We start from the raw sequence: 18,018 nt of genomic DNA on the forward strand, positions 1-18,018 counted from the left end.
TAAGCTTCAGTTGCTTTGTGCAAATGAGCTCCTGAACTGAAAACAGCAATTTTATTTATTTGTTGTCTCAGCATTACGTCTTGTTCAGCTCCTTTTGCTCTCTTGCCATCTTTTACTTGTTTAACGTATTTATTTACGAGGGAATAATAATAATACACAAGGAAAATTAGATTATTGTTGGTGTTATCATTGTGAAACACTGGAACCTTAAAAATGTCAAAAATCGATACTGGTTTTCCCTAGACTTTCTCGTATATTTGGATATTTGAGGAGTAAACAGCAAGACAATGATTTTTAGATAGATAGATAGATAGATAGATAGATAGATAGATAGATAGATAGATAGATAGATAGATAGATAGATAGATAGATAGATAGATAGATAGATAGATAGATAGATAGATAGATAGATAGATAGATAGATAGATAGATAGATAGATAGATAGATAGATAGATAGATAGATAGATAGATAGATAGATAGATAGATAGATAGATAGATAGATAGATAGATAGATAGATAGATAGATAGATAGATAGATAGATAGATAGATAGATAGATAGATAGATAACTTTATTATTCCCAAGGGGAAATTCACATACTCCAGCAGCAGCATACTGATAAAGAAAATATTAAATTAGTGATAACTTATGTATATTAAAAGAACCATCAACAACAAATCAAATTAAATTAATAATATATTAAACAATTATGATAAAAGTTGAAGAAATCTAAAAAAATACCACTTCCGGTTAGTCGACATAGCTCAAAAGTTGATAGAAATCTACATTTTGTACCTAATACTTGTATGTACAATTTGGTTGACCTAAGCATGAGTGTACTCAAGTTATCATATTTAAACACACACACACACACACAGACATAATTCAAAAAATGGTATTTTCGGACTCTGGGAGGTCTAAAACGTCGAGATTCATCAAAATCTCGATATCGAATTTTTGGACGATTCCAATACTTTCCCTATACTTCGTACACAAGAAAGTAAAAATCAAGGTTGAAAGGACATGTAAAGGGTCAAAAGTGAACAAAACACATACAAATATTTAGAGCAAAGATTTTTTGATAGAATTTTGGAATCTGCAGATCAGACAATAAAACAAAACCCTATTCGTCATTTTATTCCGTTGTCTCGATAATGAACAGGTCACGACCTCCAAGGCCACACCCCTAGAAGTGCAGGGAAGGTAGACCTAACAACAGGAACTCAAAATGGCAGTAATTAAGGACCTAAATTGGCATGCAGGATGTTGCAAAAACAAAAACACAGCATGCAAACCATTAATTCTAAGCAAAAATTGACAGAAACAGAATCCTCGATCTCACAACATAATACCATATAATTAATAACAAAACCAAATCATGACATCATGAAGGTTTAAAGTGCACACACTAAAAGAAATTGGGGGGGGGGGTTTAAGAAGTGTTCTGTGGGCGGAGCCTTACCAGTGCTGAGTTCTTCCGCTATTCGCTACAAACTTGTCAACGAGTTGTCCCCAAACGTGTATTGTCATTCGAGACTCATGTCTGACCCTGCGAGAGACACCCATCAGAGTGTAACAACCGATCTCCCAATGTCAAGACACAAGAAAACTGCACAGTGAATGGCAGGTTGGGTTTTGGCAGTGAATGGATTTAGTTTTATTTGGAGTTCTTTGCGTTGTTTTTAAATTTTTCCTTCATGAAATAAATTACAAGTTGTCCCTCAAGGTGTGTTCTCAAGAACTGTCTGGCCCCTCCATGCCACTCACCTATTCAAGGGCTGATCTTCTGAATGTTCTTTCATTTTCAATGGCGAGCCTGAAAAACAGAAGTAAATATGAATTACAAATGACGGAGGCAGGAACAGATGTTCATGCTCTGATCTCTCCAGTTCCAGAGTGCCAGATTTGAATCCTGTTCTGGTGGTTGCCTACATGGAGGTTCTCCCGATGTCTAGGTGGGTTTTAATCTCTGGACTCTCCTGTTGTCTCCTACTTCCCCACGATGTTCAGTTTCAGGGATACACTAAACGGTTCCAATTTGAGTCAATGGGTCCTACGATGGTCTGGCACTCTATGTAAGGTCTGGCATTGGACAAAGTGCTACCAGGACACACGCACACTGGCTCTCCACTCCATAACCCGGAATTAAGAACGGGGTGAGCAAAGGAATGGGTGGGTACTTACTCGTTGCAACTGTTGAAAAGAACGCCGCCATCTTTGAAGGCTTACTGCACTTAGAAAAGGCTCTAAAAAAATCAGAAAATAAAACATCATTAAAATTACGGACCATTTCATACTGTGGTGAAGATGTTAAGTTAGTTATTAGATTCACTGCCTTTCTATAGTGAACATCATTCCCCCAGTTTGTGAAGCTCAGCCAGAAGCCCACAGTGAAGTCTGTGATGGGGACTCGCCCACGTCCTTGTAGTTTACAATCTAATAACAAAATCAATTGGCCATACTGCCGATCAGCAACATTTGCTCAAAGGCGACATTCAATTTAGGGGGGTGCGGCGGATTGGGGGCATTGGTCAGCTTACAGCCATGAATAAGATGACACACGACTTAAATACGCAAACAAAATTTGCCTTACAACAGTCACCTCCACTCCACGGAAAAATTAAAGTGTAGAAGTGCAGCATATTACATGTGCATTAAAGTTAATCTTACAACCAGAGCTCAATAACGATATGTGACTTAGGTGGGGCTACTGAGTGATCCAGCAAATCTTAAATTCTATGGTGTACCATTCAGTAGCAAGTGACAAGTAACACGGGGTTCACGCCTCTTGGATTCAAGTTCTGGGGTTGAAAGCCTAAGTCTAGCTGTCCTTCACAGCAATAAACGTAGACCACAGCATTAATTTTTGTGGTGCACCGCATCATATTTGTCATTCCAAAAAAAAAAAAAAAATGGTTCTTTAGACAAAGCCAGTGAACTAATGAATCCTTTGCTTTTACTACACAACGTGCTTTACATAGTGAGTGGGGAGCCACTTGAGCCACCACTAATGTGCAGCATCCACCAGGATAATGCGAGGGCAGCCATTTCTGCACCAGTACACTTGCCACATATAAGCTGTTAGGTACTGAAGTGGTGAGAAAGAGAGCGAGCCAATTAGAGACAGGGGGTGATTAGGAGGCCAGAATGACCAGGCCGTGTTGGGCAAGTCCCCTACCCCCTACTCTTTATGAAGGATGTCCAGGAATCTTTAATGACCACAGAGAGTCAGGACCTCGGTTTTACGATCCATCCAAAGAACGTCACCATATTTACAGCACAGTGTACCCATCCTCAGACCACAGGGTAAGCGCCCCCTGCTGGCCTCACCCACACCTCTTCCATCAGCAACCAAAAGCTTTTCCTAGATGGTCTCCCATTCAAGTACTGGCCAGGCCTGAACATGCTTAGCTTCGGGTGGGATGACCTCTTCTGAAGTGCATGTTGTATGGCAGCTGTGCAATGGATCAGACCGTTTTACTGGCACTTATCATGGACAGCAGGGGTTGAAAAGGAGCCAAGGTCACCAAAAAGCGCCTCAAAAATCATGATCTTCGCTGGGCTTTTCTAAAATAGCTTCTCTCCAAATCAGCCAAACTACAAGCTGCAGGCATCAGCCTAAGCAGGCCCTACAAGAACATAACACCGGCTAAGAAAATGGAGCAGACAAATAACAAAAGCAACATTGACATGGATAACTGGCTCAACAAGGAACAAAAAGGACACAACACATGCTTCTGAACCCCAGCCATGGAGGGTGGGGGAAGATTTCTGGCTGAAATCTAACACTTTTGTTCAACGTCTGGATGTAGATAGTGAGGAGTCCGCCATGGCTCCCAGATCGTTCTCATAAGGTGTACTTTTGATTTTCAGACGTCCCATTGTGTAGTCAAAGTTAACATTTCTTTTCTTCCTATGTGTAATACTTTACATTTATGGACATTAAATGTCATCTGTCACAGATCTTCCCAAGCCAGTCTGCTGTCCCAGTGCCCCCGTAATGATTCAGCCGATTCTATTTTAACATTCCAATCCACCTAATCCAGTAGAAGGCCAGCCATCTGTAAATTTAACCAGCTTGTTATTAACACTCCGATATCAAGATGCAGTTTGAACTTGAAGTTAAAGAGAAGACAAGATAATCACCCGAAACACACCTCCAAACCCACAATGGAACACCTCAAGAGGCGCAAACTGACATTTGGAACCGGTGAATGATTTAATTGCTTAAAATATTAAAGAAATGTGTCATCTTTAACTTCATGCCCGTGGGTGATCAGTTCATGTTCTGCTCACTTAACTACAGTGATCCCTCCTCGATCGCGGGGTTTGCGTTCCAGAACCCCACCGTGAAAGGTGAAAATCCGCGAAGTAAAAACCATGTGTTCATATGGTTATTAATATTATATATTTTAAGCCCTTATAAACTCTCCCACACTCTTATAAACACAGTTATACAGCATAAACCCTTTATATTCTCTTAGATATTAGGTAAGATTCGTTGAAATTATGTATGTAAACACACGGTTTATATACATCCATCCATCCATTTTCCAACCCGCTGAATCCGAACACAGGGTCACGGGGGTCTGCTGGAGCCAATCCCAGCCAACACAGGGCACAAGGCAGGAAACAATCCTGGGCAGGGTGCCAACCCACCGCAGGACACACACAAACACACCAAGTACACACTAGGGCCAATTTAGAATCGCCAATCCACCTAACCCGCATGTCTTTGGACTGTGGGAGGAAACCCACACAGACACGGGGAGAACATGCAAACTCCACGCAGGGAGGACCCGGGAAGCGAACCCAGGTCTCCCAACTGCGCCACCGTGCCGCCCCACGGTTTATATACAGTAAAACCTAAATGCTATTTTAAAGATATCGAGCATCTCCGATATCACACGTTACAGCCATTACGACAGACAGGCCACCAGCAATAAATATGTACAATGCAAGAAAAATTGTATACAGTAAAATGTGTGTACAGTGACACTAAATGTACGTACATGTACTAAGTAATGTACGTAGAAAATTATGGTTACTCACCAACAATGACACGACGACTAGTCCAATAACGAGGAGTTTAATTTTACTGCACAACAAAGGAGAGCGTTACAGCTCTTCTAAAGGAGCCTCTTCAGGCGACTGTGTAGCACCGCCGTTGTTCTTCTTCCTGCAGTCTTCAATCCAAATCCCTAAAGCAGATTCCGTCCGGACTATCGCCTTATTACGTCCACTTACAACTCGTTTCGCGCCCTGGTTAAAGGACACTGAGGCCGTAGATCTTATTTTCTTTTACTCCTTTTTAAATAAAAAAGAACCGTGGACTAATTGATGCTGTAATGGCGTCCTACAGCAGCGTAGCTGTTCCCTTCCTTCAACATGTCCAAAACTTACCTTTTCAGCAATTGTTAGCATCTTCCATTGGTGCTTGAGCACGGCCCCTGAAGCAGTAGCAGGAGCAGATCGTTTTGGAGTCATAACGAAGGGGCTGGACTACGCACAAAGAAAAACACAAAAGTCTTTACACAGCGAAACGTGTTGATGCTGAATAAGCGAGACGAGATGCTGACTAACGCAAAGCGGAATCAAATTCGGTGCTCCGTCGCTGAGCCAAACACCACCCAGGAACTTAACCATGTGCTCCGATTGGGTAGCTTCTCAGCCATCCGCCAATCTCTCTTTCTTCTTCTTCTTCTTTGGTCCCAAGCTGGCGTTTGGTCTGGACCTGGTCCTAAGAGCGTACACTGCTGTGGGTGCCAATGGTTGTCGGATTTCATTTTGCAGGCGTTTCCATGCAAGGCGATCCATGGCGGCTGTTCTGGCCTCGTCGAGGCTGAGTCGACGGTTTCCGATATCTTCTTCGACCTGCTTGAGCCATGTTTTCTTTGGTGCCGTTCTTTGGATTCTCCACTGGGTGGGTCGATCGCACCAGAGGAGTTTGTGTGGTAACCTGCTGCCTTCCATTCTGCAGATGTGACCAAACCACTGTAGTCGCCGTTGTTGAATTTGCTCCTCGATTGTTGGCTGTTGATCACCCCAGCGACAGATTTCCTCATTTCGTATTCAGTCTCGGAGTGAAATTCGTAGGATTTGTCGCAGGCATCGCATTTGGAAGACCTCGAGTTTGTTGAGGTCTTGCTTGAGCAGTGTCCACGTCTCGGATCCATAGAGGAGAATTGGCAGAATCAGAGTTTTGAAGAGTCGAATTTTGGTCTCGTTGGAGATGTTGGTTTGCTTCCACAGGCACCACTTTAGGGAAGCAAATGCCACGGTTGATTGACCAATTCGACTGTGGACGCCACTTTCTTCTCCTGGACCAGCGACCCAAGGTATTTGAATTTTTGGACCTGCTCGATCTGCACACCATCGAGTTGCACATTTGTCTGCGATCCGTCTGTTGTCAGCACTTTCGTCTTGTCTATTTTTATTTTCAATCCATATGGCTGGGCGATGTTGGCGATGTTGTAGAGGACGTCTGTGGCCTCCGTGTCGTCGCCGGCCAGGATGCCACTATCGTCTGCGAACATGAGGTTAGTCAGGAAGCCATCCTCACCATACTGGATTCCTTGCCTGCCTTCGCCAATAGCATCCCTTGTATGAAATCAACTGAGCAAACCAACTGAGGAAGCGTGTACCAGAATTTAAAAGACCCACTGTCCGCAGAAATCCGTGAACCAGCAAAAAATCTGCTTACATATAAAATCCGTGATAGAGTGCAGCCGCAAAAGTCGAAGCGCGATATAGCGAGGGATTACTGTATTCACAGTAAACAGACACTTTAAGCAGCCTAAACTTTTGCATGCCACTCTGGATTTGGATGGATGGATGTGCTTAAACTGCTCTTGATATTGGAGTATGAATAAAAAGCTGGTTAAATTTGAAGATGGCTTGGCTTTCTACCCGAGTAGGTGGATTGGGAGGTAAAAATAGAATCAGCTGAATCATTATGGGGACACTTGGACAGCAGACAGGCTCAGGCAGATTTGTGACAGATGACATTTAAATGTCAGTAAAATATTACATATAGGAAGAAAAAAAAAGTTAGATTTGATTACACAATCAAGAGGTCTGAAAATCGAGTACACCTTATGAGCACGGTCAGGGGGTGCCCAAACTTTTGCACAGTGCTCCTTTCCTTTTTACACTGTAAAACACTAATAAAATACTGAAAAGAAAAGCGTCATCCTTAACTTGTTGCCTTGAGGCGATCAGTTCATCATCTGCTCACTTAACTATTCACAGCCACAGACACTTTAAGCAGGGGGGCCTACACTTTTGCACATTTTACAGTAAAAAGCACAATTAGTTAAAGTGACTTGCTAATGGCCACACCGTCACTTTGAGGGGACAAGCCTTGTTGTTCAAATTCCAGAGCCTTTTTCTTGCCATTTGGCCGCACTGCCACCAGATATAACAGAGACGGGTTGCTTTTCCAGGAATGGAGACCTTAGTGAAAAGAAGAAGAATGTCTGCAATAACGGGCGGATATTCGAGCCAATGTGGGACCTCACATTTCAAAAATTTTTTTGATCTGCGGTCAAGCAGGTTCCCCCCCCCCACCCTCTTTAATTTCTTCTCCACCCTCTGTGGTTCCTTTTTTTATCAGAGGAACGCTTAAAATTCTTACATGCCGTTCATTATGTCAAGCAGCTGGCATTCCCAGGACTGGCACATCCGACATGCACTCCGTCTGACCCTCTGCGATTGTTTCCTTTTAAAAACAGTCTGGGGGTGGGAATTGCTGAATGAGGTCACCTTCGCCTGTTAACCCACTGCTGCCCACGAGCTGTGCAATGCATCATTTAAAAAAACGGCCGAGGTGGGGAGCTTTACAGGAGTGGGGGCCTCAGCTGACTTCACTACTTTGAGTGGGTCCGCTGGACTTGGAACAGTTGTTGGACTGAAGAGTCTCATTCTCGTCACAAGTTCACCAATCCGGCTTTCCAGCTTCGAGATCTGAAGGTCCCTAAAGTCCCACTATCGAGCACACTACTGGGTCACTTATTCCATGGGGCTGCAGTTTCTTAGAACACCCAGTTAGGAAACACACATCATGTTCACAAACCTGCCTAATCCAGTTCAGGATTGTGGGAGGCTGGAGCCAAACCGGGCACCTAAAGTCCATCACACACATTTACACAAACAGGGGGCCATTTTGGACTTGCCGATCAACCCCTAGATGTTTTATGGCAAGCAAGTGAGGCTTGCAGAGTAGCTGGTAGAAAAAAACATTAGATATAGGAGGACATGCAGACTCCACACGGATAACATCTGGGCATGGGCTTTGATGCCAGGGGGTCCTACCAGGCAGTTTATAAACATAGTTAGACAGAAAACAGACAGACAGGTAAACAGATGTGATAAGAACTATATAATAGATAGAAGTTTATTTACTATCTATAGAAGTCCATGGCAAGCAAGACGCACACAAGACAGAGCCACGCCCGCCAACAATTCACTAAGCAGCCGACCATGGCACGCAAGACAGAAACCATGGGATACGCAAAACAGAGCCCCGCCTGCCAACTCACAGAGCCCCGCCCACCAACTCTAAGACCATGGGATACACACAACAGAGCCCCGCCTGCCAACTAACCCTCCTCCAGAGTCCACCCTCGCTCTCGAGGCACACAACACCTCACCAAACACCGCCTCAGTCACTTTCGTCTCTGCTACAGTCCACATGCACCTCTGAACCACGTTGGACTTTTCATTGTTCTTTTCGGTTCCAGCTGCTTTTCTATATATAATCCACCAACTCGCCCGACCATGGGATACGCACGCATGCGAGTTGGTGGATTATATATAGAAAAGCAGCTGGAACCGAAAAGAACAATGAAAAGTCCAACGTGGTTCAGAGGTGCATGTGGACTGTAGCAGAGACGAAACTGACTGAGGCGGTGTTTGGTGAGGTTTTGCGTGCTGACACATGAGGCTCTGTCGTGCGTACCCCATGACGCGGGAGGAGGGTTAGAGTTGGCGGGCGGGGGCTCTGTCTTGCGTGCGTGCGTATCCCATGGTCGGGCAAGACAGAGCCCCGCCCGCCAACTCTAACCCTCCTCCTGCATCCACCCTCGCTCTCGAGGCGTGAGCAGGCAGTGCACATGGGGTACGCACGACAAAGCCCCGCCCGCCAACTCTAAGGCCGGAGTTATACTTCACGCGACACATGCTGGAGCGGACGCTCCTGCTACACAAGCATTGGAAGTGTTTATAATTGCGCGCGTACTTTACGTAAATCTGGAGGAATCCGCCAGGTGGCAGTGCGAGATATTATCACGGTGAGAACATGTTCAGCTTCTGTGTTGTGAATTGCCTAGAACACCCATTAAATTCCGATGACACATCGATGTCAAAAGGCAGGGCCTGTTAAAGCCCATTGCAGCACTTCTGTGTGTGATTTTGGGCTATATAAAAATAAATTGTATTTTTCACTTTGAGCAGTTGTTCAAAGCAGACCTTCTGGTCAGGACGTTGGATATCTCTGGGTCCACGGTTCTTGAGGCTGATCCTCCAATTAGCTGTGACCCCCCCCCCCACCGGTCTCACTGAGATTGCACAGGTGGTGAACCAGCTGACTGAGGGAAAGGCTGCAGGGATCTGTGGTATCCGGGGTGAACTTCTCCAGGCTGTTGGTAAGGATGCCCTCCTGGCATTGCAAGCAATCTTTACTTCCATTTGGGAGACTGGCATCATCCCAACTGACTGGAAAACGGAACTTGTCTTCCCTATCTGGAAAGGGAAGGGTGATCGCCTGGATTGCAGCAACTACAGGGGGATAACACTGCTCTCGGTGTCGGGTAAGGTCCTTGCTAGGGTCGTCCTCAATAGGATCCGTGATCACTTGTTCACCTACCAGTGACTGGAACAGCCTGGTTTAACACTTAAGAAGTCTACCATTGACCGCATCCTGGCACTTAGGGTTCTCATGGAGAGCAAACACAAATAATCGGCAGAGTTTCTTTGCAGCCTTTGTCGATTTTCACAAAGCATTCGACTCAGTTGATTGAGCTGCCCTGTGGGACATTCTGAGGGTTCGCGGGATCCCCTCGAGGTTGCTGGATATCATGGCCGGCCTGTACACTGGTACTGTGAGTGCTGTGCAGAGTGGAGGCAGGACCTCTGTGTGTTTCCCAGTCGATTCTGGTGTTCGTCAGTGGCGTGTTCTGCTCCTACTCTGTTCAATGCTTGTATGGACCGGGTGTTGGGTAAGGTCGTGGGGTCCAGTGGCTGTGGGGCATCTGTTGGTGAAGAAAGATTCACAGATCTTGACTTTGCTGACGATGCTGTGATCTTCATGGAGTCAATGGAGGCTCTGATCAGAGCGCTCGAGAGACTGAGTGTCTGGGCTTGCGAGTGTCCTTATAAAAACCAAAGAGCCAGGCCTTTAATGACCTCTTGGGCACGGCCATCAGCAGTGTGTCCGTCTGCGGAGTTTCGACCTCGTCATTGAGAGGTTTAGTTTTATGAAGTTATGCGTTGTCTAAGCCACCAGAGATACAAAGGTTGCCGCCAAGATAAGTAAAAGCAAACTATGAAGTCAGTAGACGGATTGGGACAGCATGGAAGGGGGGGGGGGGGGGGGGGGGTCATAAGGTCGCATGAGAGGTGTGTGGCACTCCCAATATCTGCAAAAGGACGAAGGTCCAAGTCTTTAGAGTCCTGGAGCTGCCTGTCTTGCTATATGGTTGCGAGATATGGACGCTATCCAGTGACCCGAGACGAAGACTGGACTCCTTTGTTACTGTGTCTCTCCGTTGGTACCGTTGGTATCATATTCAAAAAGACTTGAGGCTGGAATTGCTGCCAAAGGGGCATCGACAAAGTATTGAGCAAAGGCTGGGAATACTTATGGACATGGGATTTCTCAGTTTCTTTATTTTTAATAAATTTGCAAAAACCTCAAGTAAACTTTTTTCACGTTGTCATTATGGGGTGTTGTGTGTAGAATTCTGAGGAAAAAAATGAATTTAATCCATTTTGGAATAAGGCTGTAACATAACAAAATGTGGAAAAAGTGATGAAGCGCTGGGAATACTTTCCGGATGCACTGTAGATGTGACCTTAAAATGAAGTGTTGTGCATTTTTTTCTTTGGCTATTGAATAAGCTTGGTAATATAAGAGAGGATTTTTCTTTTCTTTTATGCGGACTGTCTATTCTGACCAGCCAGTGCCACTGACCTGGGGGTTTCGGGGGGGGGCTCCAATCTCTTCGGAGTCCTTGGGGGTGGCAGCAGTCTCTTTAACACACCAAGAATAAAGAAATGGCTTTATATTTTAAATTGGTGTTTTTGTCTCTCATTGTTATCGACTTCAGCGTCCACAAACCCCAGATGAAGCCCCCCCAAACATGTGCTACACGCTACGTGGCAGACGGCTGGCTACACGCTTTATCACCATAGTGCATGTCCAAAGTGTCCCAACAGCCGCCCAAGCCGTGTAGTTGCAGGAAATCGAATGAGAATTCGAGGTGCCAACCTTGACCCCTTAACAGGAAGCTCACCCAACACATTCGGTCTTTGAGAAGAGACAAGCAAATAGGCGTAAAAGATGACAAATTTCCCTTTGTGATAATAAAGTCTTCTTATCCTCCGATCTTAAAAGTGAAGAAAGAAAAAAGTGCCAGCTCATCCTAAACAAGCCCCTCGCTAAACACAGCGGGCAGCGGCACACTAAGCCACTTCTCTGTGCCCCCTTCAACAGTTTCACTTACAGTGGAGCCTTTGTGTCCTTAAATAGCACAATGACAACACTAAAAAGGAGGAGGAGGACGACGACGGCTGCTATCAGGCCCAGCGCTGGAGACATAAAGCAGGGTGCCACGTCCAACAAACGCCTCTAACAGCTTCTCCTTTGACAGCCATTTTCAACTTTCGAGGGCAAAGTGAACAGCAAGTAAACAACTGAGCCAAAGCACAAATACACAACACAAAACACAACAACATGGTCACCTGAACTCCTCTCTCGCACAGAGCCTCGGCCGGACAGCCAGACGGTCAAGCGTCTGCTACTCTGCAGCTGCCGCAAGGACCATTTGTGTGACAGCCTGACGAGCACAGCTGATGTCCTCCTGGCTTTTGATCATGTGACGCCCCCCCCACAAAACTTGTTTACATTCAAAAAAGTGCAGGAGGATGCAAGTCGGCAGCGATCAGTCGAGCGAGTTCTGCGGTTTCCTGAGGAAGCTGCTCAGCATGAATCGGCTGGCTTGCCGAAAAGGCTTTCATGCCCATCCTGAAGTATAAAACCCACAGCGTGTGCAGAATTTCAAATTTAAAATATAGAAGGACTCTCTTGGGATCCAGAGACCCTTTTCCCCCCCTTCTCACCTCAATTATTATAAAATTATTGGATACTGCCATCCCAAAGCAAATTAACACCTAACAGTCACACACTCACTCATACCAGTTCCATCGATCTTACTGGGTTTCATATAAAAAACAGTCCCGGACAGGGCACCAGACATCACAGGGCCCACTCAGACACTCACATTTGGGTGGGCTTGGAATCATTGGTTAACTGGAAAAGCCCTACAACCAGTATGCCCACTTCGAAATTCGCCAGTGACTTTGCCCTTCTTCCCATAAACCTTATCGGATGGCCCTTACAGCTGTCAATACCATTAAATGTCACCGGTTAGCCTTCACCCCGACCCATTCTACAAATTTCTGCCCTCTTGGTATACTGTGTCACCTTAAGGCCTCACCCCTGAGCCATTCTACCATTTGTAACCTTCCATCCATCCATCCATCCATTTTCCAACCCGCTGAATCCGAACACAGGGTCACGGGGGTCTGCTGGAGCCAATCCCAGCCAACACAGGGCACAAGGCAGGAAACAATCCCGGGCAGGGTGCCAACCCACCGCAGTTTGTAACCTTCTGGTATAGTATAATCATCATCTGATGGGCCTCAATTCGGACCTGCTCTCCCCCTTTGTAAACTTCTGCCATCTTATAGGCATCACCAGATGTCCCTCACCCTGACACATTCAGCCATTTGTGCCTTCCTAGTAAAGAATAGCCATCAACAGATGGACCTCACCTCTGGCCCGCCCTGCCACCTGCATCTTTTAGGTGCAGAACAAGCATCATCTCATGGACCTCATTGCTGACCGCCTCTGCCATTTATTCACCTTCTAGTATAGGTTAAGCATCATTTCATGGGCCTCACCCTGACCTATCCTGCCATTTGTGTCCCCTGATACAGGACAAGTATTATGTGAAGGGCCTCACGCTAACTCATTTTGCCATTTGTGTCCTCCTAGCGCAGTATTGAGTAGCATCTAAGGGTCCTCATCACAGAACAACTCTGCCTTTTATTCTCGGTCTAGTATAGGATAAGCATCATCTGATGGACCTCACTTTGACCTGATCTCCCCTTTACATCCTTCTGATATCTGATAAGCATCACCTGATGAGCCACAAACTCTGCCATTTGTGTCCTCCTAATAAAGCATCATCATCATCATCTGATGGGCCACACCTCTGACCTGCTCAGCCACTTGTGTCCTCCTGGTGCAGAAAAAGCATCATCTAATAGGTCTCACTGCTGCACATTGTACCTCTGCCATTTTTTCAACTTCTGGTATAGGATAAGCATCATCTGATAACCCTCACCCGGACCCATCCTGCCATTTGGGTACTCCTGGTGCAGAATGAGTGGCATCTAGTGGTCCTCATTGGTGACTAACACCGTCTTTAATTAACCTTCTGGTACAGGATAAACATCATCTGAAGGACCTCATCACTGACCAGCTCTGCCTTTTATTCTCCATCTTGTATAGGATAAACACCAACTGATGGCTCACACCCAGATTGTGTCCTCCCAATAAAGAAGCTTTATCATCTAATGGGCCTTATTGCTGACCACCTCTGCCTTTTATTCACCTTCTAGTATAGGATAAGCATCATTTGATGGGCCTCACCCTGACCTATCCTGCCATTTGTGTCCCCTGATACAGGACAAGTATTATTTGAAGGGCCTCACGCTAACCCATTTTGCCATTTGTGTCCTCCTAGCACAGTATTGAGTAGCATCTAAGGGTCTTCATCACGGATCAACTCTGCCTTTTATTCTCGGTCTAGTATAGGATAAGCATCATCTGATGGATCTCACTTTGACCTGCTCTCCCCTTTACATCCTTCTGATATCTGATAAGCATCACCTGATGACCCTCAAATTCTCCCATTTGTGTCCTCCTAATAAAGCATCATCATCATCATCTGATGGGCCTCACCTCTGACCTGCTCAGCCACTTGTGTCCTCCTGGTACAGAATAAGCATCATCTAATATGTCTCACTGCTGCACATTGTACCTCCGCCCTCCCCCCCCAACTTCTGGTATAGGATAAGCATCATCTGATAAGCCTCATCCTGACCCATCCTGCCATTTGTGCCCTCCTGGTACAGAATGAGTGGCATCTAGTGGTCCTCATTGGTGACTAACGCTGTCTTTAATTAATCTTCCGGTACAGGATAAACATCTGAAGGACCTCATCACTGACCAACTCTGCTTTATATTCTCTGTCTGGTATAGGATAAGCACCATCTGATGGGCCTCACTTCTGACTTGCTTATTGGATATGAGGATACAAAGGGGAAGAGCATCACCTCATGACCCCCACCTTGCCACATTCTACCATTTGTGCCCTCCTAGTAAAGAATAAGCATCAACCGATGGTCCTCGTTGCCGACTACCTCTGCCTTTTATTCACCGTCTGGCATAGGATAAGCATTACATGGCGACTCTCACCTGAACATATTCTGCGATTTGTGCCCTCCTAGTAAAGAGTAAGCAACAACTGATGGGCCTCACCTCTGGCCAGCCTTGCCAATTGTGTCTTTGAGGTGCAGAATAAGCATCATCTCATGGGCTTAGGATAAACATCATTGATCAACTCTGCCTTTTATTCTCTATCTGATATAGGATAAGCATCATCTGACCTCTGCGGTGGGCAGGTGCCCTGCCCGGGGTTTGTTTCCTGCCTTGTGCCCTGTGTTGGCTGGGATTGGCTCCAGCAGACCAACGTGACCCTGTAGTTAAGATATAGCAGGTTGGATAATGAATGGATGGATCATCTGACCCATCCTGCCATTTGTGTGCTCCCGATACAGGACAAGCATTATTTGATGGGCCTCACGCTAACTCACTCAGTCTGCCATTTGTATCCTCCGGATACAAAATGAGAAGCATCTGATGGACCTCATCACCAACCAACTCTGCTTTTTTTTTTTTCTCTCTCTATCTGGCATAGGATAAACACCACCTGATGGCCCACACCCTGATGCATTCTGCCATTTGTGTCCTCCCAATAAAGAAGCATTATCGGATGGCCCGCAGTTCTGACCCATTCTGCCATTTGTGTCTTCCTGGTATAGGATAACCAGCACGTGTTGGGACTTGCCACTCACCAACCATGCCATTTTCTACCCTTTTGGTAAGGATAGCATCATCTCATGGGCCTCACTTTTGACCTGTTCGTCTGTTTGTGTCCTTCTAATATCCAATTAGTATCATCCGATGTCCCTTACCCTGACATATTCTGACATTTGTGCCATTCTAGTAAAAATAATAAGCATCAACAGATGGGCATCACCTATGACCCACCCTACCATTGTTTCCATTCTGGTTATATATATATATATATATATATATATATATATATAAGCATCATCTAACAGGCCTTTGCTGTGTTTCTCCTGGCACACTGCATTACCAGATGGACCTGACTGACCCCCTCCACTATTTATGCCCTCCTGGTATCTAACCTGCACAGGGTGTTTGAGGAATGCGTGTTCAAGAATCATTCTCGTTAGGTGAAGTTCTGTCTAAGTAATAACAGCGGTTAGGATTTGTAAATCTGTGAATTGTAAACTCACTTATATTTTGGTTTGAGCTTGTTTTGCACCCTTGTCCTGCCGCACTTGTTCCCAGACAGACCCCAGACTGATGTTACTGCATTTATATCGACCTCTATTCTAAGTCTCTTTGGATAAAAGCATCAGCTAAGCAAATAAATGTAAATGGTACAGGAATCAACGCTAGCCCACCAGTGCCACCCCAAAACCCCTGTATCAGAATGCAGGGGACAGCTTTCTTCATTAATTAGGTCTGAGTTGACTAACAGTTTCCATGAAAATTGAAACTCGGCTGAGACATTGGAATTTATTAAATACATAGTAAAAAATAAGACAAGAAAATCAAAACATTAAACAGCATTAAGAAAACAAATGATAATATAGTACCACAGACTGGCGAGTTTCTTAATAGTCTGATACTACTAGTCTAATAATACATTTTTGATTGACACATGGCATTGGTTTTGTTTATTCAGTAATAACATATACACATTTATCAGATACAGTAATTGTTAAGAAAACATAAAAATTGAACAAAGAAACAGGACAGTTAAGGTATTCTGAATTCTGATATTCTATTAATAAGAAAAAAACTGTCCTATCAGTTCACTATACTGGCACTCTTACCTGTGCTGTGGCACCTGCACGCTGAGTCTGACGCAACAGAGAAGCAACGACGGGGCAGCCGAACAGAGCGAGCGAGAGAGAGAGAGAGAGGGAGAGCATGCGCATTGAGACGGGAATGAAAGGCAGTGGCAGATTCTAAAAGAAGGGCTAACCGAACTTTTCGGGCTGCGTATGTTTTACGTTGAAGCGTGTCGATGTTCCCATTTCTGACAGTTTAGATACGCACTCGTAATACTCGGATTCAGCTTGTCAAGATGCGCAAGGTTAAGTCTGGGCGCATCCCTTTCGTCTATTGATGGGTGTTTCATTTAATTATACGGGGATATTAATTAGGCGAAACGGACTTTTCGAATTAACCGCCTTTCAAAAAAATATTGGTCATATAGTGCCTTTCAAAGTAGTCTGTGTATATACGCGGCACCGTCACCTAAAAATTACTCAATTTCACGACGTACTAAAAACGCTCAAATAGTGCATAAATCCAATCGCGTATTTTCCAAGTTGCTAACAAACGCAAGGCATTTAAAGGGGTGTCATCGGGGAACACTGGAGTGCAAAAAAAAAGTTATTGGAGGCAATGAATGTGATGTGCGTCTTTAGTGTGAACTTTAAATTTAGCGACGGCGTAGGAAAATGCGAAGAGAATTTTCTCCGTTTTGTAGCAAAAATGACACTTCGACAGAAGCAACGTTGACGGAGGAAACATCAACTGCTCAAAAGCAGAACGACCCAATGCGAGAAATAGGTAATACTTTTAAAAAATGCCTAATTGTTAACCGCGACAATCGGACACACTTACCGATGCGAGGAAATATTCTTCAAAACCGAACGGATATCAAGTGTGCTGCAAACTACCTGTGGAGGACATCTCCGCCTCTTTAAATTGCTGCGAGCTGAAGTTCAGCCTCCAAACAGTTCAGAGCTCACTGACTGACGCGGGGCAGCGCAACCCAAACGCTCCGGTCAGCGGGGTCCTGGCCCCGCCCACTTCACGTGAGAACTGCGTGCGCAATTTGCTGCGCGTAGTAACCTTCGGGGCTCAAAATTCAAAGAGCGCGTTGTACTACTAACTAACTTACTTCTAACTAATTTATACTAACCATGTATGGCATATAAAAACCTCGTGAAACTACTTTGCCGATAATTTCTACCACTTGATTATTTTATCGATTCATCGAGGATGTACCCTAGCAGAGCCATCCTACTTGTCTGTTAACAAGTCTGTTAACTAAGCCCTGTATACGTGATATAAAATACGATTCTCAAGCCTAATTGATCCGATTTGTAGTTCAATATATCATAATGCTCAATTTGCCAAGTCTATACATAATTCTTTAATCCAGTTGTGAAAGGTGAAGGACCCGAGTCTAAAGTTGGACACCAAGGCACGAACCATCTCCAGATGGGATGCCAGTCCAGCACAAGGTACGTTCACACACAAACATCACGCAGATTTACGGCCCCGGATTAATTAACCCAATTTAACCTGCAGGTCTGTCTTTGGGATTTGGGAGGAAAAT

General features: G+C 44.9%; 1 protein-coding gene across 1 annotated transcript in view; it reads right to left on the reverse strand.

Moving 5' to 3' along the window:
- Nucleotides 1–17,397, reverse strand: part of tmem71 (transmembrane protein 71) — a 43,208-nt gene extending 25,811 nt beyond the window's left edge. The window contains exons 1-3 of the mRNA XM_028790899.2: nucleotides 17,298–17,397; nucleotides 2,186–2,247; nucleotides 1,769–1,817 (exon numbers count right to left, since the gene is read on the reverse strand). Of these exons, the coding sequence (XP_028646732.1) occupies nucleotides 1,769–1,817; nucleotides 2,186–2,216 (80 nt within the window). The 5' untranslated portion in view covers nucleotides 2,217–2,247; nucleotides 17,298–17,397. The remainder of the gene's footprint in view (nucleotides 1–1,768; nucleotides 1,818–2,185; nucleotides 2,248–17,297) is intronic.
- Between the last annotated feature and the right edge of the window lie 621 nt (nucleotides 17,398–18,018).

This window comes from Erpetoichthys calabaricus, chromosome 6 (assembly GCF_900747795.2).
Source record: "Erpetoichthys calabaricus chromosome 6, fErpCal1.3, whole genome shotgun sequence".
In the NCBI taxonomy this organism is placed as follows: domain Eukaryota; kingdom Metazoa; phylum Chordata; class Cladistia; order Polypteriformes; family Polypteridae; genus Erpetoichthys; species Erpetoichthys calabaricus.